General features: G+C 35.2%; 1 protein-coding gene across 1 annotated transcript; it reads left to right on the forward strand.

The window, feature by feature from the left end:
* The first annotated feature begins 10,647 nt into the window (after nucleotides 1-10,647).
* LOC145674602 (uncharacterized) lies at nucleotides 10,648-23,907 on the forward strand. The gene is made up of 2 exons (XM_081744820.1): nucleotides 10,648-11,357; nucleotides 22,226-23,907. Exons 1-2 carry the CDS (start codon nucleotides 10,993-10,995, stop codon nucleotides 23,670-23,672), a joined length of 1,812 nt encoding a protein of 603 aa, XP_081600946.1. The 5' UTR covers nucleotides 10,648-10,992; the 3' UTR covers nucleotides 23,673-23,907.
* The last annotated feature ends 3,984 nt before the right edge of the window (nucleotides 23,908-27,891 follow it).

Consider the following 27,891-nt stretch of genomic DNA (forward strand, 5'->3'; position numbering starts at 1 on the left):
TATTATTATTTAAATTAGATGTCATTTATGAATATTAAAAACATACAACACAGAATTTTATTTCCACAAAGTAAGAGACATTTAAATAGACCTGAAGAAAAATAATAAAAAGTAAAACCCTTAAAATCTCAAAGAAACAGAGGAAGATTTCCTCGTATATATCAATGGGCTAAAAAAGAAAAATGGCTGAGTTATTCAAGACAAAATATGGATAGCAGGAATTCTTTAGAATAATATAGTGCTTTTTGGAACATTGTAATCACTTCATATATATTTGCTTTTCTGATTTTACATACTGTATGAAGGCTATCTGTGTTAAAACTCAATGTTATGGAATGCTACAAATTTCTGTTTAAAAAAAAAAAGTAGTAGTACATCCGAAGGTATATTACATATAACTTCTAAATGATGATAAGGTTCATTACATAGGCTAATGTATATAAGTTAATACGATGTGCATTGTATTTTGTTAATACAATTTGGTGTGTTTTTAGTGCTAATATAGACCAGAAAAAATTGTGATCTTCCCTTCATTTATTCTCTTAAAGAATTCCTTTAAAACAAAGGATCTTTGCAAAGTATTATGTTAAAACACTTCATTTTTTATGTAAATGACTTCATTAACCTTTTTTCTCTATATAATGGGTATGCACTATGAGTATACTGTACATGTGGCTGTTTCATTTACGATATAAATTATTTTCTCACATTTTTCTTTTTCATTGTATACAATTAATGTATAAATCATATAGGAACGCATTAAATGAACAATTAGTTACCTACTTAATTGTTATTTTATCTTAATATGATTTCCACTTTTAAAGTGTATTTAAATAAATATTTAAGGCATAGAGTTAGAACTGACAGCTTAGTCGTTAGAACTTGTGTTTAGTGCATTTCAGTGTTTGGTTTCTACGAATATAGTCATAGGTGTAAGCAGACAAGTGATCGCTCCGGCCACTTTTTTTTTTTTTTTTTTTATACCAAAGTTACAACAAATGCAGAGACATTTTGGCTTGGCTGCTTGGATACACGTCTCTGTTTTCCATATATTGACAAACTAACATGGTTACTGTCCACCTTTTCTTGTTTACTTTAACCTTTTTTTTTTTTTTTTTTGCGTGTAGGCTCGGTTTGAATCTCTCCGCCCCCACATACCTTTTATTACAGTATTTTTATTTATAATTTTTACTTCATTAATTTTTATTTAAATCTCATTTTCCATTGGGAGTGTGACCCCTGTACTTTAAAAAAATTTAGAAAATCATTGACGTTTAAAATCCTTTTCCAATAGTTGATGGGAAAACGACAACCTAAAAAGACCGTATTTCCGACGGATTGCTGCGGCTTTTTTTTTTCCGAAGAAAGCGTTTGCAACTAGCAAATTTTGATTGCATAGAACAGTGTTGTTCCTAGTGGTCGTGATAGTGAAAGATGTGCTTTCAGGGGGAAAATGTACTGACTGTTATAAGTTTTTCACATTAGGCGCACAGACATGTTAATTGAATTATTCTTAACGTTCATTATTAGCTGCTCAGTTGTTATTTTTAGTTCGCTTTTAAGCATTTGTAAGTCATTCCCAGATACTTTTCCTCTATATAGCACTTAAATCGTACTGAGAATTGTAGAAATGTACTGCGTATGTACCGAGTGCAATATTACTGGTGGGGGGGGGGGGCGCGGTGGCTCAGTGGTAGAGCGTTCACCTCTGGTGTTAGGGGTCTCGGGTTCAAACCCTACTCCCGCCAAGTGAACCTTGTGGTGGACAAACACCGTATGCGTGGGTTTTCTCGGGGTTCTCCCGTTTCCTCCCACTTTCTTCATTCCACCATTTCATTCATTATTCATCATCACTGTCTCCTTTAGCCTAACCGGCATAACCGTGGGACGTAAAATTAAAGATTTCATTTCATTTTTATTACTGGTGGGAATCCGCCATGATTTTCATTGCAGTGCTACGCATCTTTTCTGCTGTCTGTCGACTGGTCGGAAAGGCAACTTTCCACCGGCGGCGCTGGCGCATTTTATGCGCCTTTCCGGTTGTTTGCCGACTGCTCGAAAGGACCTCTTTTCGATGTCAGCTTCTCAATTCTCCCACAGGCGGCATTCGACCTCTTGCCGCAATCGAAAAGTAGCCCTTTGCCGACTGGATATCAACCCTTCAGGAAGGCAAAATTTTCACCACTTTTTAGAGTAGCTTTGCCTAAGTTTGCCTCCGTGCTATGATTTCTCATGAAGGGCACAATTGCTAGTTCTGAAAGTATATAATACTTCCATGTCCCATTCAATTTCTTGTTTTTTGGCTGAAAGTGCTGCAAAAAAGAAAAAAGAACAAATTTTGTACTGGGACACACAAAAAAATGCAAGTATTATACTTCAAGAACTTCCAAGGGTGCTCCTTGTCGAGAAATCATAGCATGGAGGAAGACTTAGGCAAGACTAATGTAAAAGCTGATGAAAATTTTGCCTTCCTGAAGTGTTGATTTCCAGTCGGCAAAGGGCCACTTTTCGACGGCGGCAAGAAGTCGGATGCCGCCAGTGGGAGAATCGGGAAGCCGACATCGAAAAGAGGTCCTTTCGAGCAGTCGGCAAACAGCCGGAAAGGCGCATAAAATGCGCCGGCGCCGCCGTCGAACAGTTGACTTGCCGAGCAGTCGGCAAACAGCCGGAAATGAGCATTAAATGCGCCGGCGCCGCCGTCGGAAAGTTGCCTTGCCGAACAGTCGGCAAACAGCCGGTAATTAGCATTAAATGCGCCGGCGCCGCCGTCGAGAAGTTGACTTGCCGAGCAGTCGGCAAAGAGCCGGAAATGAGCATTAAATGCGCCGGCGCCGCCGTCGGAAAGTTGCCTTGCCGAGCAGTCGGCAAACAGCCGTAAAGGTGCATTAAATGCGCCGGCGCCGCCGTCGAAAAGAGGCCGGCATAAGGAGTCGGCAGAGGGTCGGAAAGAGGTCTTTCCGACTGTTTTGCCGACTCTAGCGGTCGGCAACAGTCGGCAAAAAGTCGGCAAAGGGCATTATTTTTTACGATTTTCGACCGCTTGCCGCCTCGGCAAAAGGTCGGCAATTTTGAACAAGTAGATCGTCGTGCCGCCGCGGACGGGTGCCGGCTGCCTACCGGCGGCCTGCCACCGTCGACGGCGGCAATCCCTCTTGCCGACCGCGGCATCCTGATGGGGTATGAGTAAATCGGTATATATATGTCAGGGTAGGCCAAAGTCTTAGGACAGTCGAATAAAATAATAATAAAAAAAAATGCTACAGACAGCAGACATGAATGAAATGTGTATATTCATTTTATATGCGAGCTGGAAATGTCACAAACAATACCGCAATTCCGACAACCATCTTGGATTTAAATAAAACATTTCAAATGGAAAGAGGAGGTGGCATCATCTGGCACTAAATTTGCTCAGGATTTCATATCGGTGGTTATTATCTATCTAACTCTAACGGTTTCCGACATTTTAAATGATATTTCCGTTATTTTTCTTTTTGGATACACTAATTGAAAATGCGAAAGCTGAGCGCATAGGTATTGGTCTGATGCTAAGTGAACAAAGTATGTGAGTCATCGCAAATTGTAAATGATTTCAACTATCGCTTGAATGAAATCCTATTTCGCCTAGCACAGTTGGTACCCTTTTATTCAAATTCATGGATAAAGAATTGTTTAAGACAACAGACAAGTAGACCTAAAACGCCTACGGATGAAGCAATGAAAATGAAATGTTTAAGTTTTACGTCCCATGGTTATGCCGAGTAGGCTAAAGGGGACGTTGCGGATGAAGCAATAGCAATGTTGGCGGTCGCTCAGTAAAGCTCTTAAAGGAGCACATGTCGTATGTTCATAGAAAGTGGCGTGAATCGTACATCCATAAGGAGAATCTTAAAAACAAACAAGTGGCACCCGTACAACATCGAATTATTGCAGCCTCAGCCCCCCCAAAAAGTATAGTAATTTCTTTTAAAAAAATAACTAAGCTTTTCTGAGTAAGATTCAAACTAATTTTCTGGATCCGCCACTGTTTATAATTTATTTTCCAACAAGAAATTCATTCCGCCAAATACCTGAATACGAAATTTACCTAAATTTAGAATGAACTCTCGACATCAAAACTTCCAGTGCGAAGAATTAATAGAGTAATATGGGGGGGGGTGACCATAAGGGTTGAAGTGAATAGAGTTAAGGTTAATGATATGTGGTAACAAAGCATGATCAGCGCTCACCTTGCAAAATCCCTGTATGTCCAATATTGAGCCTGGGGCTCACGAAAAAGGTAGTGCATAGAGGAAATAAACAAACTATTGAATGCAGCGAGCACGGACAGCAGGAAAGGTGATTAGATTTGTAGCTGTTTTTGTTGCTATTGTAATATGGAACAGGGAGAAACTAGATCAATTCTTTGCCTAGTTCACCCTGTATATGTATTGTAACGTACCACGTGCTTGTGTTTATAAACACCTATACATATATACTGTATGTGTGAATTATTTAGGTTATATAAATCATATTTTCCCAATGAAGGCTTACTTTGAACAAAATATATAGAATAGGCAACACTAGGCTCTAAAGTAATTATTTAGGCAGTAGAAGTCGAAACATCAGGTCTCCCGTGATAAGATTAATTTAGCTACATTAAAGGAAGTGCAAACCACATTTGTTCTATTCATTTTCTTTTGCATCTCTTTTTTTACTTCTTTCTTCACTATTTTATACAAAAAAAAAAAAAAAAACACAAATACACCCAGTCAACAATGTGTGCTAATTATGCTACTTTAAACAAGCACACACACATACACAAACTATTGCTATTATGTTGGTTCATTTCCAAGGAAGAAAGAAAAATTGAAGCATTTATGCTGGTCAATCAGTGAGCGCGAGAGTTTCCCTGGATTTTCACGTTTTATCGCAAAAATTCTCTTTTTCCCTTCTTTCTAAATTTACTTATGAAATTTCCCTAGATTAATTTTCCTCAACCTACGAACACTGCTCCAAATCCTTCTCTCTACAAATAGCATCGGTCATTGTCAAGGATCTTGTTATTTTCCACATGAGTCAGCCTCATACCTTTCACACAGCTTGGACTTACTTCACGACGTTAATTCCAATACAAATACGAGGTGATGAACTTTGGCTAGTTTCGGTACTCGATAGTTCAATAACAACACCACCATTTACACCTAGTCCTTGACTTTAACAGTTTTTGGTGCTACTGAACGCATACACAACATTGTACCTTTACAATATGAGGTAACTCAAACTAGCGGTCTCTCAAAAATTAAAATACTGAAGAGCTAGTTTTTACAACTGTCCAAGTTCTTTTAACCAAAATTACAAACGACTTTATTTTTTTTAATTACATGAACCAAAATTAAGGGAGTTAAGATATTTTAAAATTTTCAAACGGCTTCCGTTTTGAAACAGTATGACGGATTGGATTCGGTATTTGTAATATGAATCAATAGAATTGTGAGATCTCTGAAGCACCAAACCGGGACATCGTTAATGCCAATATTCCATCAGAAATCCTCAACGTAACAAGACATGTACAATGAAAATTTATAATGCACGTTTTCAAAAATTCTAATATAAGATTCTTGAACTCTTCGTGGATAAGCGATTAGCGTACGGGCCTCTGGCGTGGGAGACCCGAGTTCGATTACCGGCGGGAGCTCATATGATTCTGATTCCACTTAATCAGTAGCTCCCGTCTCATATAGCCTCGTTCTTGAACGGGACCTTAAACTTAAAATAAACTCAACTCATATATATTTTTACACACCACTCAGAATGCAAACAAATTTGCACTGCATAAATATTAGTATACTCAAAGCCAGTATTAAGATTTGTAACTCCAAATAACAATAATAATAATAATAATAATAATAATAATAATAATAATAATAATAATAATAATAATAATAATAGAGCAGAAATCAGCATGAGGCATTCTCAAAATTTGCTGTTCAGTAGGCCAAATAGTAAGTAAGTAAAGTAAGTAAAGGGATGATAGGGATGATGACCGTATGGGTCCTGACACGCTAGTGAACGTGCACGACCCTGGCCAGAAAAAAATGTAAATTTGAACCATTTCCTATATGTCTTGTGGTGTTGACACCACGACATTTTACAGCACAAATTTTTTATAGTAAGTAAAAAGATGATAGGATGATGATCGCATGGGTCCTGCCTCGCTAGTGAACCTGCACGACCCTGGCCAGAAAAGTTTTTGTAAATTTGAACAATTTTATTTATGTCTTGTAGTATTGATACCACGACATTTTATAGGACAAATTTTTTATAGTAAGTAAAAGTATGATAGGAATGATGATCGCATGGGTCCTGACCCGCTAGTGAAAGTGCACGACCCTGGCCAGAAAAGTATTTGTAAATTTGAACAATTTTATTTATGTCTTGTAGTATTGATACCACGACATTTTATAGGACAAATTTTTTATAGTAAGTAAAAGTATGATAGGAATGATGATCGCATGGGTCCTGACCCGCTAGTGAAAGTGCACGATCCTGGCCACAAAAGTTTTTGTAAATTTGAACCATTTTTTTATGTCTTGTGGTATTGGTAGCATGATATTTTAGAGCACAAATTTTTGTGTAGTAACTAAAAGGGATGATAGGGATGATGATTAAATGGGCCCTAATCTCTAGTGAACGTGCACGACCCTGGCCACAAAAGTTTTTGTAAATTTGAACCATTTCGTTTATGTCTTGTGTTACAGATACCACGACATTTTACAGCACAAATTTTTGTATAGTAATTAAAAGGAAGATGGGGATGATGATCGCATGGATTCTTACACGCTAGTGAAGGTGCACGACCCAGGCCACTTTTTTTCTGTAAATTTGAACCATTTCGTTTATATATTTTTGGTATTGATACCACGACATTTTACAGCACAAATTTCTATATAGTAAGTAAAGGGATGATTGGGATGATGATCGCATGGGTCCTGACCACCTAGTGAACGTGCACGACCCTGGGCATAAAAGTTTTTGTAAATTTGAACCATATCGTTTACATCTTGTGGTATTGATACCACGACATTTTACAGCACAAATTTTTGTATAGTAAGTAAAGGGATGATAGGGATGGTGAACGCATGGGTCCTTACAGGGTAGTGAACGTGCACGACCCTGGCCAGAAAAGTTTTTGTAAATTTGAACCATTTCCTTTATGTCTTGTGGTATTGACACCACGACATTTTACAGCACAACGTTTTGTATAGAAAGTAAAAGTATGATAGGGATGATGATCGCATGGGTCCTGACCCGCTAGTGAACGTGCACGACCCTGGCCACAAAAGTTTTTGTACGTTTGAACCATTTCTTTTATGACTTGTGGTATTGATACCATGACATTTTACAGCACAAAATTTTGTATATTAAGTAAAGGGATGACAGGGATGATGATTGCATGGGTCCTTTTGAGCGTGGAGTAGGCTGGCTATAGGACTTTATTTTTCTACATTTTAACTTTGTAGTGCTTGCAACCCTGTGCATTTTGTTTATGACCTTGAACGACCTTAGTTTTTTGGCTGTTTTTTTTTTTTTTTTTTTTGTGGTTACGATGGGCGAGGTGATACTACAAACAAATAAACAATTGCCGAGAGAGGGTTCATGGCTAAGGAAATAAGCAACTGCAGAAGAAGAAGATTGGAAATACAAAGTTGCTTTTGTGAACGTTCTTGTAAATCATTTCATTAACCCCTATTTTTTGTCCTAAATTTTTTCGTATTCTTTTGTCGTGGGGTCTCACAGACCCTAATATCGTAGACTGTATCTATATTGAAAATTACCTATAACAATTTAATATTACAATTTATAATGACCATCTTAGACCGTATCTATATTGAAAATGACTACTAACAATTTACTGTTACAATTTACAATCAACTAACTTAACCTAACCTAATATCGTAGATTGTATCTATATTGAAACTCACGACTAACAATTTACTGTTACCATTTACAATGATTACTAACCTAACCTAGCCTAACAGTTGATTATTTTGCTTAATATTTATTTAAAAACCAAATCCTCTTCTATTTTACAATTCAGTCCTTATTAATGCTCCAAATACAATTGCACATTTGGTACATTTCAAGCTATTTCTCATTATTACAAGAGAACTAAATTTTTCACGTTTATTTACATGTTGCAACAAATAACTGCTTGGTGCTCTGCACAAAAATGTTTGTTGCATTTTTCACAAACTAGTCTACTTTTTTTGTCCTTCTTTCTATCACAAAGATGACAACGCTTTCTTCTGTTTGCAGACGACGCTAAAATTGTTGAAGTCCTTGCAGTTTTGGAGATTCCAAAGTGTTTCATTGCTTCAGTATATATCTTGGCTTCAGTCACTGATTTTGGTAACCGTGCTGACATCTCGAACCTTCGCTGCATGTGAGGCTTTACCATGTCCTTGAAAGGCTGGTTAACAATTTATGCCTCGCATTGAGTTTATTGCATAAATCTGGATTGTGAATTTTGAAAATTATAGATGCATTCAGCGCAGAAGCATCTACCATATTGAAGAACACAGCTAATGGCCACCTTCTTGTTTGCCGTTTTGTTGTGAATTCTCTCACCATTTGGTCAAATTTATCCAAATAAATTGCTCTTGGTACAATTTGGTGTTGTTATACCTGGCTTTTTCTTACCTGTGTCAGATACAGCGGTATCATGATGCTGCGTGCTGAGTAAAATCACAGCTTTGCTTCTCTTAGGTGCATAACTCAGCGTTGCCAACCTCGGAGAACAAAATTATCGATTTTCGTCCTTAAAATTATCGTATATTACAAAAAATTATCGTATATTACAAAAAATTATCGTATATTCGTTATAGGCGTGATAATTGTATAAACAAGTATAATACTACTAATAATAGCAACTTATATAGTAATCTTCAGTTTCGAACTCCACATCGGTGTCACTATTCTTATCATACTTAATTACGCAAAGTAATTACGCGATACGTAATTTCACTTGCCACAGAACGATTCTAACTTCTTTGTTTTCCACATCCATTCACGTGAGCGAATAATAGAGCCATCTATCATGAACAAATAATATTCACACCTCCACGTAAATATGATGGATGCAGGAATGCAGGATTACCAATTCTCAAATCGTTATTGATTTATTTTGGCGAGAATGACTGTTAAAATGTGTGTTTATTATTCTTTAATGCACACCTACAATTTATTTGCACATTCAAAAACTGCTAAAAAGTTTACATTCTAAAATTATCGTATATTTACCTATTATCGCAAGGGCATTATCGTATATCGTACTAAGGCTTAAATTATCGTATATCACGATAAATTATCGTATGGTTGGCAACCTTGATAACTTACGATCGTTAGGTCTCCGTTGAATCCGAAGACAGATGTCAATGGACTACGAGATTTACTAAGTTGCATAATGTCCGGGATTTTACGTTTGTTCTTCTTCATGGTTCCAACCAGTGAGATTCTGAGTTAGCAGGAACTGAGCAAGTTCAACACTTGTAAATTAATTTCCATACTAATGTTCCTTTCACTTCTGAACAAATGTTTTGAAAGTTTCATCACAAGGTTCTGAGCCAGATTCTTCTCCGCAGTACAGAGCTAATATTTTCATCTGTTATAACAGTTCGAGGTCTCTTAGGTTCAGACATAATAAAGAAAAACAAATAATTTCATCCGAAAACCTAATTGTTGGGAAAATCAATTAGGCATACACTACACTACAATGATTGCTTACAAGAAGAGACGAAAACAGCGGTCACATTGGCAAATGAAGAAATTCTTAACTTTTTCTTCTCAGATCAGAAGGAATTGCGTTCAACTAAGTTCTGTTATACACGTCCACACTTTCTGTTTACTTTGCATGCATCAAATTCTGGATGCCTGTATTCCTAATTCGATCAAATAACTTCACCAGTGGATGCAAGGTATATTCATTTGTGGATAACACAGTCCCATCTTCTAGATTGTCAATGATAATTTTCCGAGTCACACAAAGTTACGTCACTCCCCAATTTTCCAGTGATAATGTAGAGGGTAGGACTGTGCTACCTACAAATGAATATACCTTGGATTTAGCGGTGAAGATATCTCACTTGCCTAACTGAGGTACGGCCACTTGGTCGACTTGGTGGTAAGCTAACACACATAAATACGCTGAAAGAAGACAAACGTTCTCCCATCAGCCTTAATTGGAAACATTATGTGATTATTAGAGTTTAAGAAAAGTTAAAATCACAAATTTATAAATTGGCTCTTCCTAGTACTTTCCCCTTGCAACAGACAGTCCCTTAGCACCATCAACCAGTGACGGATCTAAAGGGTAAAATTGGGAGGGGGAACCACATTCCACTCTATGATAGGTATGTCATGAGTTTACACAAACCATTTTAATTATATATATATATATATATATATATATATATATATATATATATATATATATATATATATATATATATATATATATATATATAGTAGCTTCAATTGTTTTTGACGTTCAAAGATTTGAAGAGGCCTGGGCCACCCAGCCCTGGCTAGATCCGCCATTGCCATCAACAAACAAGTACGAACTATTTTGAAATCATTTTACATTAGGTTAATTGTCAGAAAGTCTCAGTAATATATTTTAAAATTTCTTCATAACCATTAGCAAACTGACTCCCAGTTGGGGTCACACAGACCCCACGACAGAAAAAGCAGGGTTGTTTACAAGTAAGTCAGATAATTATGACTTAGGCGAAAGAAAATTTGTTCTAGTCATAAAATATACTATAAAATTGAATTTCTGAAGATGTCAGAAACGCACTGTGTTTTAACTATCAAAATAAGGAAATAATCGAGCCGTATGATTCCTTGGGGTCTGTGAGACCCCACGACATAAAACTGGGGTTAACACTGGCAACATAAAATATAAGGGAAGTATAAGAACAGTGTTAAATTCTTATTATATTTCAATTTACAATGGCTGTTGAGGCGTCTGTTAAGTTGGAATTGATGTGCAAAGAAGAAATTCCTTATGACTTATCTCAGGAAGATCCACTCGAAGGGAAAGGGTGCACATACGAACTGATGACTGACAACAAAGAGTTAATATTATCTACCACGGAAGGAGAGGAAGCAATGGACAAGGATACAGATATGTGTTCTTTGAATGTGAAACTAAACGTTGATAGTGTGAAATCAGAATTTGTAGTAGAAGAAGGGACTGCTTTCGAAAGTAATACAGAAACTCTAAGAAAAATAGTGGTTCAAAAGGCTTGCGCGTCGTACTCTGACGACTCCCAAAAATTAGCAACAAAAAGTTTAAATTCAGTTCAAGCGGAAAGGTAATGTTCATTTTTTCATATACTAATTGGCTCAGATTGAAAATACGGTTACATGGGTTAAAAGCAATACTCCCCGAGAAATATTTAGGTATGGGATATATCTCGAACGTAAGTTATTAACGTACAATTTGGAAATAGCATGGCACACATAGACTAGCTGTATACCAAATAAAAATATTAGTAAGATTGATACCACTCATTCAAATCGTATGTACCGTAGTTCATATCTTGATAAAATAATTATTTCTGTATTAGGCCTATCGATTACACATTTCTCACTAATCGTTGCACATATTTAAAATATGGGCTCGACGATATTGTTTTATTTATATAGAGACTTCCGTAAAATAACAAATCGCGAGAATTGTATTTATCCTAAAATTTTCCAAATTTAAACGTGGAATGTATTATATTGGAACAAAAGTTATGGACGTTTGTGATTTTACTTAGGATTTAGCTCAAATGGGTCTAGCCTAATTTTTTTGGAGGGCTTCGAAGGACATTAGCAAAATAGAAGATAAAGAATATTTTAACCAACAATGTATGTTCATTAATTGTAGAGGTCCATACATCAATCCATTTCATAGCTGCAGTCATTTCTTTCAAGGAAGTCGATTTTTTACATCCCCAGGAATCATTTTTAGGGTATGAACCTCGATTTCTCAATATAGGATAACTTTAGGGGCTTAGTGAACGTACATGATATATGAATTATTGTACAAACAACGCTAACCAGCATGTGCTAGATGGCCGTTAAAAATAAGATTGCTATGCAGATTAGGGCATTACGAAGAATGTTGGTAAACGGGAATAGCTAAAAATACTGTATTTAGGATAAACTTACATGTCTTACGTGTTGAATGTGTTCTTCTACGTTCCTAAGTACTTTATAGGTAACATCCTGAAATGCTTTATTTGCTTGTATATTTGTGTTCCAAAGTAACACAATACATTAGGGAAGTAATTTCTTAATTATATGGATTCCTTCGTTCCCAAACATTTTTATAGTTCCGTGTCATGAATTGCCACATTCAATTTTGACACTTCATTTCGCTTAGTGGTTACTAGCTACCGTAACATGTGGTTACTTTGCACATTGGGCATTACTTCCCACAAAATATGTAAAGAGTTTCACAGTCCTCTGTCGGTAAAACCATGAACTGTAAACAGGAAGCTTCAACTACTCTGTAAGATAAAACATGTAACTGTATTTTGGCTATAAAGTTGGGGTTTACCATCAGTTCTAATTACCGGGAGGGTTTGTTCTTGTACTGGTACGGAAAGCAGTCACTATAAAGACCGACAAATTTTAAAAGAATTTCCGTCAAAGTTTAGTTAGTTTCGTAGAATACTAGTGTGCATAATGGGACTTCGATGTAATTATTGAAATTGAAATGTGAAACGTTTCATAGGTAGGGTTACTTTGCACAACATACACAAAAGTATGTTGAATATACGTTTCTGTGCAATGTTTTCCCTTCAGTATTTATACGTTTTACTTTCTACATAAAACTACATGAATTTTATTAATATTGATATTAGAATGATGGTACGGGTATCAGTACTTAGTTTGAATTACCGATATTTATAAAGAAAATTATGTATTTCTGGCACCGACTCAGGAACCACATTCTAATAGTTTAGCATATGCCCCACGAAAGTGCCAAGTCTCGAACAGAAAAAGTGATCCTCGTGAACTGATTTGATTTGGTTATTCCTGTTGTCCAAGAATATCATTCGAACCGTAATCAGTTTAAGATTTACGGGGTTTCTAACTTTCAGGCTGAAGCCAATCCACAAATGCATGATTCTTTTTGTTTAAAAAAAAGGCTAGTCCTTAATTAGGCTCAAACAGTAAATTTAATCGGTTCAGTCACTTGCTGAAACTGTTTCTGCCTGAGTCATTTGTTGGAACTGTTCGTGCCTTTTGTTTGACGTCTTTTTTGAAAGATTGTTGGTAGTTAATATTTTTCTCACTAGTTGTCTCTGTACAGTCATATGGTAGTTTGTTACTGTGACGTCACATGTTATGTCTCCTTGTATGTGTAAAATGCGGTGAGCGCGTACTTGAATTTTGGTTTCATGGCGACGATCGAGTTAGCAAATGCGATTGTGAAACCGTTTGATGAATTTAATACGAAGAATTTGAACTTCTCGTTTTTAAATATGTTTGTATTAGATTCGGATATTAACTCATATCGTTTTGGAGCACTGTGTAGTTTAATTGAGATAGAGAAAATCTGTTGTGGTTCTGGTCGAAGGCTGAAGATATTTCCGACGTATGGTAAAAGTGGGCGTTTCTTGGTTATTTTTGTTTGTAATAATAACAAGTTTTCTCGCTTTAAGAAATTGACGTCTGTGCTTAAAGGAACATTTTTAGTAATGTGAACTTGAGTATTGCGCGAGTGTTCTTGCTATCTTATTTCTTCGTCAAGCAGCAATTATGAGTTCTTTATTCATGATTGTTCTGGTATGGCGAAACGGTGAGCGCTTTAGTTTTTTGATTGATATTACTTTATTCTTGATTTTTTTTTTTCGATTTGAGTATTTGGCAAAGTATTTGTTTTGCTGCTGGTCGTTCCATTATGTTGGTGAGATGTAATTTATTTTTCCTCGTCATGCTAAACTGATTTATAATTGGTGATCAGTTTTTTTTTTTTAATTCTTCCTTATTACCTTAGCTTTAGAGTAGTGGTTTCACTAAATAATGTTTTTTGGGAATGTCTTATGGAAATTGAGTGGGGGTTGGGGAGCGGTAGCCCCCATTTAGATATCAATATTGATAGTGCTTCTCCTGGATTAATTAGGAATAGTCTTTAGTAACATTTTGGTCCTTGTTCTTATAGCATAAATCTTAACATTGTACATTACGTTGACTCGGAAAGTAATTGTAACCGATTCATCTGATCCGGTTCCGGGAACAATTTAGCAATGATACCTAAACTGCTCCGGTAACCGGATAACATTAATCTGTTGCAGTCACTGTTTGAGTGAAAGTAAAATTTGTTTAAAAATCTATTGTTAGTGATTCTTACGTGTACAAGCTTGAAGCCCACTCCTAAAAGTTTAGTGATTTCTAAAAAAAAAAAAAAAAAAAAAAAAAAAAAAATTGAGTGCAGGCCCTGTCAAACTACTTTTCTGGATACTCCACTGTGCATAATATGTTTTCTAACAAGAAATTCCTTCCGGCATCTACCTAAATAGGAAATTTACCTAAATTTAAAACACAGGTGGCTCCAGTAGTAATAATTTCCTATCTAAGCGTTATTTTGGACCGGTGCAAAGTAACCGCGAGTAGAGCTGAAATGCTTTCTCTGAGTTTTACGTTTTTATATGACTTTAGAGCGATACACATTTCAATATCAACTACTCACTCACTCGAAGTCTCACTATACATGGTAGTATTTTACGAAACTAATTTAACTTTGACGGAAATTCTTATAGATGATATCATTCAAATTTTAACAGCCTTTACTGTGACGGCTTTCAATACGTCTAAAGAACAAACTTTCCCGGTAATTGGAACTGAATTTAACCGCCAACACTATAGCCAAAATACAGTTACATGTTCTATATTATGGTGGCAATTGAAACTTCCTCTTTACTGTTCACGGTTTTCCCAACAGAAAACTGTGAAACTCTTTTCAAACTTTGTGCAAAGTAACGCCCAATGTTTAAAGTAACCCCGTCTTATGGTACTTCAAAGTAGTTTTATTCTAGACGTTATAGTTTTGAATAAACATTAGTTTCTATATCATTATTTTTTTTACCTAAACTAGGGAAAAGGAAGTGCTAAGAAGATGTTATTAATTTACTCTTTCTCTCTCTCTGTCATCACGTTAGGAGAATGAAGCTCGATTCGTATACTAATTTATAACAGCAAGTTAATATGCACTTCTGACTAACATTATGGAGAAGGATACTATAGATGTGAAAGACCCCAAAATATTAGGAAGGGTAGAGATGAGAAAATGATCAATCAGGGTCGCTATCAGTATCGAATCCATAGTCTTCTGGCGCAGTAGGTGTTTGCACATTTGTATTTATTTTGTTTATTTTTGTTAATAATAGTTATTATTACAATTATGATAAGGAATGGCAAATATACCGGGAATAGGCATTGCAGTCGCAAGAATGTTGCTGTTTTTATTCATTCTCATCAATTTCTTATTTCAGAATTCTTTGTATATGCATTTCTTTCCTGAAGCTAGTGCTATTTCTTTTGGCACCTCGTAAAATACAAATTTGTACAGTATTATAATAAGAATTTTTACCTAAATACTGCGCAAAAAATTCGTATTGTGTAGCATTTATTTAACATAGCACACAAAAGATATAACTGAAAAATATATATTAATAATCATAACATATTGAGTAATGGAAGACAATGCATAATGATTCGAATGATGTATAAAAATATTTATAACATTTATTAAAACATTCACCACTTGAAATCGAAAGTGGCATCAATAACCACTACAGTTGGAAACACGTCTCAAATAAATAAAAAAGTAAGAAATTGATTGTGATTCATATCTAGTCCCATTCGTTCTGTAAGATACTCGAAAATTTTAAGTCATTTCACTTGTCTTTTAAATGGTGTGATTTCAAATTATAACCCCTATGGTGAAAAGCTGAACGCACACCATTTTAGATCCAAATTCAAAACATGTTGCAAATAAAACGATTCGGCATATTTTTATAGCTCTTACCTAGGATATTCTCATCCTTTCCCAGATGGTAGAAAATAACTAATTATTTGACTCATCGGATAGCGATAACGTGATCTGAAGTGAAACACTTCCATCTCAGTTCCTGAGAGCGCGTAAATGAAGGTCAAAATTTAGAATAGGTAAAGGATAGAAGAAATGGATTATTTTAATTTTAGTTTCTGTTATGTACGGTCATACTTGTATCTTTTATATTGTATCATATAGCAACAAATGTGTTTCCCTCAGTTATTACGGATAAAACAATTTCAAATTACATCCTTTGTGTTGAGAAGCGGAAAAACTGTTATTACCAACCACAAGTTTGATAATATTTCAAGAATAAGGATTGGAAATATTTTCCTAACTTGTTCCGGATTTGTACCTTTTACTTGCAACTATTCTACAACCAACTTTACGGAATATATATATATATTTTTTTTTTTTTCATTTTTAGTGGTCAAGTGTATAAAATTAGGAGTTTGTGGTTTCTACAATTTAGAAGTTTGTATGAATATCCCTAGCTGGAAACTACAAAGAAAGTTTCAGTTCGTTCTATTTCAAGCGTTTTCCAATTGAATTTTTTTTTTTTTTTTTTGCTCTGCTCTGAGCCTATCGTAGAATTATATATTTAACATCCTGATATTCCTAGTAGAAGAGGCAAGTAACTCGTGAGTATTTCTTTTAATGAAGAAGGAATGTCCGTACTGACAAACAATAAGATAAATTTTGATCGTAGCCTTGAACATTTTTCAAACTTGGTGATCAGAACGGCTCCTACTCTGCGGATGGTATAATTTGGGATCGTTTCATTTGTTTTAGGCGAGTGAAATGAATATAGATCTTATTTGAGAATAGAGAAATGTAAGAATATCCCAGGTCCAAAACATAAAAAAAAAAAAATCCCAACCATCTCTTTGAAACATGTTTCGAACTTTAACAGCTATTGGCATTTATTTTCCTTCTAACAGCAGAGGATGTAATTTGAGATCACGTCTTTCTTATTAGGTGAGTGAAATAAATTTTTTTTACTCTGCTTCTAGATTTTAGACAGAAGTGTAAATGGCCACAGATACAAGTCCCGCAGGATTTTTTATTTTTTATTTAAGAAAAGCTTTGGAATAGAAGATTAAGAATAGATTTATCATTACAAAATAACTATGCGAAATACCCTTTTTGACAAAATATAATCTTAATATCTTTAAAAAATGTGCCCGACATTGGTTTCTTCTTTTTGGATTTCCCTTAAAGGGGTGGTCATTGTGACCACAAATCGATTTGTAAGTAACGTTAGTTCAATTTTTGTTATGGGGCAGCAGCATTTTATCAGATAATGTTCTCGTTGTACTTTTGAAAGGGGTATTTTATAAAGGATTTTCGTTCTTCTATATAGAACTCCTGTAGGCTGACATCGTCATTATTATTTAAATTCATTTCAGAGTGATGTTAAATCAAATTTCATTGTGGGTTAATGAGATGTACTCATAAAATGCCAGCGAAGCATTATTTATCTATTAATAAATTAGTCCTGTACAGTCCAGATTAAGAATATTATCGCAAATACGATATTATGAAGTACATCCCGCCTTTTGAACAAAATTTCTTAGTAGCATAGAAAACTACATCGTCTAAGCTGCATTTCATTCTCGAATCCAGGTTCAAATTAGGAAAGCACGATGATGGCTATGAATCCAAGGTTTTATAAGAGAAATATAGAAACTGTTTTAAGAAAAACTATTGTCCACTTTTATTATATTTCTTACACGGGGAATATATTCTATGATCCAATCGAAAGTGCAGGAACGTGAGAATACCAGGAATCAAGACTGACGAAAAGGTTATGGAGCTAATGGTTTATAGTTTACTTGTGTATCAGTTTTTCAATGTATTTTGTGTTTCGACGTATTCTTCGCTTTCATTAATTTTCCCCTTCGGTCAATTTTCAATTTTTTTCACACTATTTTCGATTGAATACCACCAAGATATGAGTTTTCTATCATTTTGTCAGTTCTTGTGTATATTGATAGCATTTACCATTTTTCATACTGCCTTTTTGTACAGGTCCATATTTTTGCACTTGAAGCTGTAAACGCTGAGCTATTTCATATAGAAAAAATAACTTCACGAGTGAAGTCTTAAAAATTAAAGTTAGATTTTACATTTCCATTAAAATTGACGTTTGTTCTATTAGCACTGGCTGATGGCTCAAACCACATAGGATACAGGCTTGGGTGTCGTTTTAAAGCTGATCAACAGTTGTGTGTGGAGTATTATTACAAACTATCCTCTCAGACCGTTTAAATGCTCAAAATTATAAGTTTCGAAACCACATAATTTTATTCCGTTACATTCAATAAAACATCTACATCAAAGATAAGTTGAGGACCTTGGAGGTCAAGGGAACTGACTTTTGAAGTAGGTATATGTATGCCTAGGAAATTGACTCTCCATAGTGAAATATATAAGTTGGGAGGAGAACCACGACGCAATTCACTCATTGGCAGACCCTCGAGTGCAGTGCGATGTGGTTCTCTTAGTTTGCATATTGTGTTCCGGAGAGTAGTTTTCCGAATATAAATAAACGTTATTGGAAACGTCATGTATAACTTAGATCCCTTTTATTATGGGACCTCAATTGAGCTTTCTGAAAACATTGAACTGTATGAATTTTCGAACTATCAGTAACCAGATTAAACTTTGTAGTTTCTCATAATTTGTGATAAATTATCACTTTTGGAAACAGTGGTGGATAAACTCACATGAAAAGGTGATGTAACAGTGTGCCAATCTACCTTTCTTGTGGTTTTTGACATCCTGCTTTTTACTCATACTTTTTGACAGGTCGAAAATGGAGTTATGATAATTCACTTTGGTTTCCGACAGCTTGGTTACTATTAATGCACTGCAACTATATATACATATAATGTGGCAGTGCATCATATATATATATATATATATATATAGCATTTAACTGTTATTACTTTGATCTGGTTACGTGACAAGAAGCAAGGACATTGTTACCTTATATCAGAAATCTTTTCAATTCTGCATTATCATGACAGAGTTTATTAATTAAGACATCTTTATTCACTTTATTTAGTATATCCCTTTCATACTGTATTAACAAACGATTCAAGGTTGTCTTGCCCGAAGTTCGCCCTTAATCTTTATTTAATAATATTGAGTTTCAAAAACGCTCGTTTAGTTTTTTTTTTTTTTTTTTTTTTTTTTTTTTACTTGTGAAAGAGGGATACTAAGGGGGAACTTGTACATTTTAAATAGGAATGTATAATATAAGGTGTACATTATGAATTACTTCCACTTTTTTGTACCTAGTTTCGGCAAAGGTGCTACTTAAAATTGCACAATCTGTTGTTAAAAAGAAGAAGAAAAATATACAGAAGATATGTTGATTTTAGATAGATATATTTAGTATATCCCTTTCATACTGTATTAACATAAACGATTCAAGATTGCCTTGCCCGAGGTTCGCCCTTAATCTTTATTTAATAATAATGATTTTCAAAAACACTTGTTTACTTTTTTTTTTTTTTTTAATTGTGTAAGAGTGATACTAAGGTGGAACTTGTACATTTTAAAGAGGAATGTATAATTAAGGCGTACATGTGATATTCATATATGATTTTGAACGCACACGTGAGGCAAGACTTGCAAGCTTACTTTGATTTCCTACATCCCTGCTTCAATATTGCCTCACCATGCTTCCTCTTCATACTCACTACTTATATATCCAATATCATATTCACTCACATCTCCTTGCAATGACTTGGACTAAATATCTGCATACAATTTGAGTTCTTCGATTGGTTTCCCTTTATCTATGCCACAGATTTTGTTCATTACATTTGAGGGTAGTTCGTCTTTTAAATCAGAATTCCGCCTTGGATCGAAACACACAAATTCGCAGTAAACATTTTCGTGTTTCGAAAACCGATTAGTCACACACTGAATGATTTTGTTAAGTACATCACTGAAATCACATAGTCTGAAACTTTTCTCTTCTGTATTCCTGATTTCATGACATGCCAATTAAGATGATGCAGCGATATTGCATATTTGTGAATTACTTCCATTTTTTGTACTTATTTTGGGCAAAGGTGCTACTTAAAATTGCACCATCTGTTGTTAAAAAGAAGAAAAAATATATAGAAGATATGTGGATTTTAGATAGATAATCTGTAATTGTGGTTACAGTAATACCATTAGATTTTTTTGCTTCGGTTTCCTATGGCAACTGGTAGCTATTAATGGAGATTACAGAATAAAAAGCAGTTGTGAATGCGATGCGTCTAATTTGAAAGTTATGCAATCACTAGTTATTGCAAATATACCTATAAATGGAGAGTGCTTGATTGTGGTGACTTATCATAGTATTCGAACTGATTTAATGTGACAAAAATTCGTTATTTTAATTATAACGTTACAATCACACGATTACATTCTGTAGAAAGAAAAATTTTACACTATCGCAGGGAAAGGTAGGCACATTTTATATGATTTGATCACAACAAAACGCTTGTCCCCTCCTGGATTCTTCGGAACCTACCCCTCTCCAACTCCCTACTACCTTTACAACCTGCCGCTACGCGCTACACCCAATCTGTTACGCTCCTTGTTGCTACTCTTTAAAGCAAATGCAGAATATGAGAATTAATTCTGTCATACCTGTAGTTTCGTGTGCAGAAGATACATACTTGTGGGTCATGGTGAGTGGTGGTTCGTAGTGGGTCATGGTGGTGGTGGGTCGCAGTGGGTCGCGTGCTGTTGACCCACGATCGACTGACTCAATGACCTACTCCAACTGTGGCTCTCCAGTTACTCAAATTTAAACGTAAGTTTTCCGCTAATATTTTGTGTAGAAAATATTCTATTGAGAGTTTTCAGGACAATAAGTGTAATAAAAATAACAGAATATAATTGACCACTTATGCTTATAATAAACTAACTTGTGGAGTTTGCAGATGTAATTATGAAAGGTTTGCTACAAAAATATTTACAAAGACCACAATTCAGTAACATCTGAAATACAAAGTAACAAAATGATGCATAAGGTTCAGACTACAGAGCAGTTGTTACTTAAAGAGTGGCATACACTATTTCGAGAATGGAGGTAAGACGAGAAATGTTTACGATACTTTTTGTCTCCTCTCGATTCTCATCTTCAAATCATGATGATAGTCCGTGTTAGCCTTGTCCCGTCTCGAATGAAAATGTTAAGTCTCATCCCGATTTTGTTTGGTTTGTTTTAGAATCGAGATAAGAAATTCATCTTTTCGTGGGCAAGATTACACAAAGCCGAAATATTTTCTATATGCCTAATATCACGTTTCTGCTATTAATGGTATGACCTGAGCGATAATAAGTTTTTAATTTTTAAATATTCTTCGAGATAATTATTCTTATCACTAGTATTATTCCTGAAAATTTGATGGTTCCAGTGTTGTAACAAAAGAGTATTCAGATATTTGAATGTAATAAAGCGTGTGTTATCGCCGATCAATCACCATCAAAATTTCTTAAGCAAAAAAAAAAAAAAAAAAAATAAAAAAAATAAATAAAAATAAAAAATAAAATAAAATAAAAAAAATGCTTGACGTGTATTTGATCGAAGAACCTCCAGATTACTGGTCAAGCGCGTAGACCCCTGAACCACGATCACTACCCTGTAAATGATTCGTCTTTAGTTTGGTTACGTTAAGTTTCTCTGGCAGACCTTTTATGATGATATAAGTGAATGATTTTCGGAAGAGTTTATATTGATAAATTCAGTTGTTCTTAAACCTTTGGTTCGCAAGTTTTTTTTTTTTCTCCACATGTAACTACAGATGAGACGGATTTAATTCTCATACTGTGCATGCGTTTCAAATCAGCCGCCATTGCCTTGTCAAAGACTTATGGCCGCCACGATATAAATGATTGTTCAATTTGATATAATGAAACAAACTACAGGCTCTTATTTTGAGAATACAGAGATATGGAGACTTTTCTGTGGTACTCCATTTCATAAATCTACAATATTTCATGCAATAAAACAAATTAAGCGTAATTTTATCATGAAAGATAGCGAACGATCATTTTTTTTTTGCTACTTAATCATTATCTCCACTCACATTTCCTTGTTTGTTGAATTTGTTACAGGGGCGATAACGTATTATCTTTGCACGGAGAAGACAATAAGTTTATTACATTAAAGGAAGCCATTTCTCATTCAGATGAGGAATCTCATACTTCGATGCAGTTTGGAAAAGATTTTCATCTATCACGTTTGTCACGAGATATGCTGACACAGGCAAGTAAAGAGCGTAATACGTCTCAAAAGAGTGATAAACGCTTTAGTCCAACTTCAACTTTGTCAAGCGGTAGGTTAGTTCATACGGATGAGAAATCCCACATTTGCAGAGTATGTGGAGGGGAATTTAGTGTATGTTCAAGTTTGGCTAGGCATATGTTAATTCATACAGGAGCAAAGTTACATACATGCGAAGACTGTGTTAAGGTATTGAAACGACGGTCAAGTTTGGCAACACATATGTTGATCCACACAGGAGAGAAATCTCGTACATGTCAAGAGTGTGGTAAGGCATTTAACCGACGTTCACATTTGGCTACACACATGTTAATCCACACAGGAGATAAACCAAACACGTGCCAAGAGTGTGGCGAGGCATTTAATCAACGTTCAAGTTTGGCTACACACATGTTAATCCACACAGGAGAGAAACCTCATACATGTCAAGAGTGTGGTAAGGCATTTAATCGACGTTCAAATTTGGTTAGACACATGTTAATCCACACCGGAGAAAAACCTCACACATGCCAAGAGTGTGGCAAGGCATTTAATCAACGTTCGAGTTTGGCTACACACATGTTAATCCACACAGGAGATAAACCAAACACATGCCAAGAGTGTGGTAAGGCATTTAATCAACGTTCCATTTTAGCAACACACATGTTAATCCACACAGGAGAAAAGCCTCACATATGCCTAGAGTGTGATAAGGCATTTAGTGGACGCTCAAATTTGCTTAAACACATGCTAATCCACACAGAAGATAAAGCAAACACATGTCAAGAGTGTGGTAAGAAATTTAGTCAACGTTCAAATTTGGTTAGACACATGTTAATCCACACCAAAGAAAAACCTCACACATGTCATGAGTGTGGTAAGGCATTTAATCGTCGTTCACATTTGGCTACACACATGTTAATCCACACAGGAGATAAACCAAATACATGCCAAGAGTGTGGTAAGGCATTTAATCAACGTTCCATTTTAGCAACACACATGTTAATCCACACAGGAGAAAAGCGTCACAGATGCCTAGAGTGTGATAAGGCATTTAGTCGACGCTCAGATTTGGTTAGACACATGTTAATCCACACCGAAGAAAAACCTCACTTATGCCAAGAGTGTGGTAAGGCTTTTAATCGACGTTCAAATTTGGCTACACACATGTTAATCCACACAGGAGAAAAAGCTCTCATATGCGTAGAGTGTCGTAAGGCATTTAGTCTTCGTTCAAATTTGGTTAAACACATGTTAATCCACACAGGAGAAAAAAACTCTCAAATGCCTAGAGTGTGATAAGGCATTTAATCGACGTTCAAGTTTGGCTACACACATGTCAATCCACACACGAGAATAACCTCACAAATGCCAAGATTGTGGTAAGGCATTGAATCAACGTTCCAGTTTAGCAACACACATTATTACTATTATTACGAAAGAAGCAGCGATTAATTCACCAAACTACAATTTTTACCTCATGGTTTTATGTAAAGGAAATAACATTTTTAAAGAATTAAACGTTCTTCTGTAACTGTTGTATCTGAATCCAATAAGTTACCTACTGTTCTTATAAATTCAATTAAGTGATGGTAAACTAATATCTGATCTCCAGATATTCATACAGTGTATATTGATCAAAGAATCCGATTGTTCGTATTCTCTCTGAATTTATTTGAATAAGAAATTAGAACGAAAGTGCTCTTTACTAGTTGAAGGTACCTCCCCTATATTCGCTTTATATGACTAGGAAAACGAGAAGTCAAAATCAGTCCACGGACTTACAGATTTGATGCCAGTAGCGTCAGCCTTTGTTTAGCTCTTAGGCTGACCGCACATTGACTAGAGGACGGGACAGCCGAACCGAGGCACAATAATACGAGCGATGCAAGAACAACACCACGTATCACATATTCACTCTAGAACGTGCTAGACATAGGCCCATTCGACGTTGTGGTTGAGATACCCATGCTTCTTTCTCTTCATTTTTCCTGCCTCCCTCTATCTTGGTATGGCTGTCTTGCCTCTGGCGAATGTGTGGCCGGCCTTAGATTATGTTTGTACCTAGGTATCCACAAACGTCCGAAGTGTGCCATAGGTATATTGCGAGCCCCGTTATGGATCATATAACGGGGCCTACTTAATTTCGAAATTTTGATTTCAAAAATGGTTAATCAGGCTGCAACTAAGACAGAATATGCTGTTAATGTTTGATGAAACAAGTGTATCATCAATCCACAAAAAAGGTTATGTAATGAAAAAACACTAAGAAATGTGAACTGATTGAACCTGGTATGCTGTATTTCTTTTTGTCAAAAATGGTTGAAGGTTTACTACTTTTTTTACAAAATATTTTAATCTGCATGAAAATTAGCATAGTAATACGTATCATTACTCTAGTCAATAATGTGTTATATGTCGCATTATGTACGCAGGTAGATAGCGTGCCATAGCGTGTGTCAAATTACCAATAGAAGATTAATATTCCCTTTTGTACTCAAAATAGTCTAATCGGTGGTAAACGATGTCGATACTGTTAATGCGTCATTCCATTTTGTAGTTCTCATCCAGGGCTTGGAGCCGGCAATGGCGGTGTTAAAAGGATTTTTACAACCAGTGTTTTAAGAAAATAACACAATTTAACAAGTCTGGTTTACACAGAACTTAATCTCAGGCAAGCGACCATCATCATCATTATACTCTCATAAATGAATAAAGCATAATATCATTAGCATCAATAGCGGTGAGTGAGAATTTGTTTAAGAAATCGCGTAGTGAATAACCAGATGCGCGACATGCTAGATATAGAAAACAGTAATGTCCACAAAATTGAGATAAATCACCTTGAATACGTCTATTATTCCATGTATAATACAGACAGTTTCGTTTTAAAGACCTTATATGATGTTGTATATAGGGAGGTATACCATAGCTATCCAAATACTCTCCCACACACATATTAGATATATAAACAGCAACCCAATGTTCTCCAGGCTTATCACTAGAACCAGTGTTTATAACTATGCCGGCTGGAAATGTATGAATAAACAGCGGTTGCTCATCTGCAGCATACACACAAATAAAATGATCTTTTGGCAAATTATGCTGTAGTGCCTCATTAAGTTAAATTGTATTTAACATTTTTTAAAAAATTAATTAATATAAATTCTTCTCTGGAAATCAATTTCTAATTCTGAAGGGAATTCACCATAAATAATTGCTGTTACAGGAGATGGCAGTGCTACTTGAAAATGAACCTCTAAACGTACACTTCCTTGCCGTTGTGGACTAGTATGAAATGCAGCACTAGCGCTAGAATCGGGAGTTAAATCAATCACCAGTAGAGTATGACAATTAGGATATTCGGCAAGTCAAATATCATTACCTTGATTAGAATAATAAATACCTGAACCTGTAAATAACGTAGAATATGCTTGTATATATAGCTTATTATCAAAATCATGTTGTTGTGCTTTGGATGGTACAGGCGTTCCATGAACATACAGTGTAAAAAGCAACATACTAAAATGTTGAAAATGGAATGGATTTGTTTGATAAGTACCATTGAAAGCAGCATTAGTAACAAAACCAATAATAATACATTTAGGCACTATGCCTGAAAACAGATCTGGAAGTGTACTATCCATAATTCTTTGTGGTAAAGTTTCTGTCTTGATCTGCACTTTTGTTAGAGAATATTTTATTCTAAATTTAGGATTTTGTAATTCTTTATTTTGTGCTATTTTAACTGCTGGTGATACATCAACCTTTTTCACAAGCAATGTTGCATCTGTAATTACAACCTTTCCATCAGCATCTGCGTCACCCATTAGACAAAATGTAGGCTTAGCTTGAATTAGTTTAATACGCAGTTGCACACAATTCAGTAAAAAATTCTCCTGATTAAATATATCAGCATGAATAAAACCCAATAATTCAAATGACTGACTTAAAGTAGTGAGAATAAAACGTTGTTTAAATCCTTAATTACCATCGGCCACACTGTCCATATGAACTGGAGTATTTTTAAACCACATTGATGTTTGAAGAAGCGTTGTTTTAGCATCAGCATTATAATTTAGTAGCTTTTCAATATATGATCGATATGGATATGTATGTGAAGAGTAGGAAATAAGTTGATTATTCAAATATAATTGCACTTCACTGAACATTGCATTGAGAAAATCATTTACAGGACCAATTTTCTTATCGGCAGGAGTTAAATTAGAACCATCTGATTTAGTAATTTTACTTTTAATATACAACACTGTGTGCGGTAAGACCATATACTCATCCCCATGACCGGGGACAACAAATTCTATTGGTGCATTATCAGATATTGAAGCCACAGGCTTATATGGAACTATTTTATTACCTATAATACTAGTTTGAGTGGGTAAACAAGCAAATAAATCTAATTCTGATTTCATACACTCACACTGCATTTTTGTCTTTTTTCTTACTATTAATATTCACACAAGTTAAGATTTACAATACCGTATTACGTCTAAGAAAATGTAATTTTACACATACACTGCCATATTGGAAAGAAGTGGATTAGCTGTACTATCTCTTAAATCAATAATAATTCGATCAAATTGTTTACGTTACACGGTGACATAATGAGGATTGTCAAAAATATGTACATTATCAATACCATACTCTAATATTTGTATTTATACTACGTAAAATGGAGCTATAATACAACCTACCATTTGTGGTTATACAATATCACTGTAAATATACATAAGTGTAGGTAGCGATTTTTGTAAATCAAAAAATCTTTGAGTTTTTTACGTCCCGCGGTTATGCCGGTTAAGCTAAAGGAGACGGTGATGATGAGTAATGAATGAAATGGTGGAGTGAAGAAAGTGGGAGGAAACGGGAAACCCCGAGAAAACCCACGCACACGGTGTTTGTCCACCACAAAGTTCACTTGGTGGGGGCTGGGATCGAACCCGGGACCCCAAGCACCAGAGGTGAACGCTCTACCACTGAGACACCGCGGCACTAATTTTTTTTTTTTTTGGTAAATCAGTTGGATAACGAGCACGATGCACAACTGCAACATCTTCCTGTTCTATATGATCGAACCATAGTATTCTGGCTAGTTCAGGAGTTAGACGTACTTCTATATGCTCCTCTTGATCTTTTCTTACTCTATTAACCTCAATTCGTTTTACTGATGCTTTAACTTTTAATTGCAAATTTAATATATCATTTTTATGATTAATTTGAGATAGAACATCAACAACATGATAATAGTGTCCTGGTAAGATTTTAGTTATGTTCCAGCTTTTTGTATTCATGATACGGTAATAAATATTATTAGTATATTTGGAAACATTATGAAATGAACTTGTATAATGTAGTTCAACAACAGCTGTTTCCCAAACTCCCTTCTCCAGTACAATAGGATGATATAATTTAGTAGTATAACAAGCAAGAGTATTTTGAGGATAATATTCCATAGAACTATTGCTAGGAAGAGTGAGATAAAAATATCATTTTGCTCCAT

This window comes from Thermobia domestica, chromosome 17 (genome assembly GCF_964235325.1).
Source record: "Thermobia domestica chromosome 17, izTheDome1.hap1.1, whole genome shotgun sequence".
Taxonomy (NCBI): domain Eukaryota; kingdom Metazoa; phylum Arthropoda; class Insecta; order Zygentoma; family Lepismatidae; genus Thermobia; species Thermobia domestica.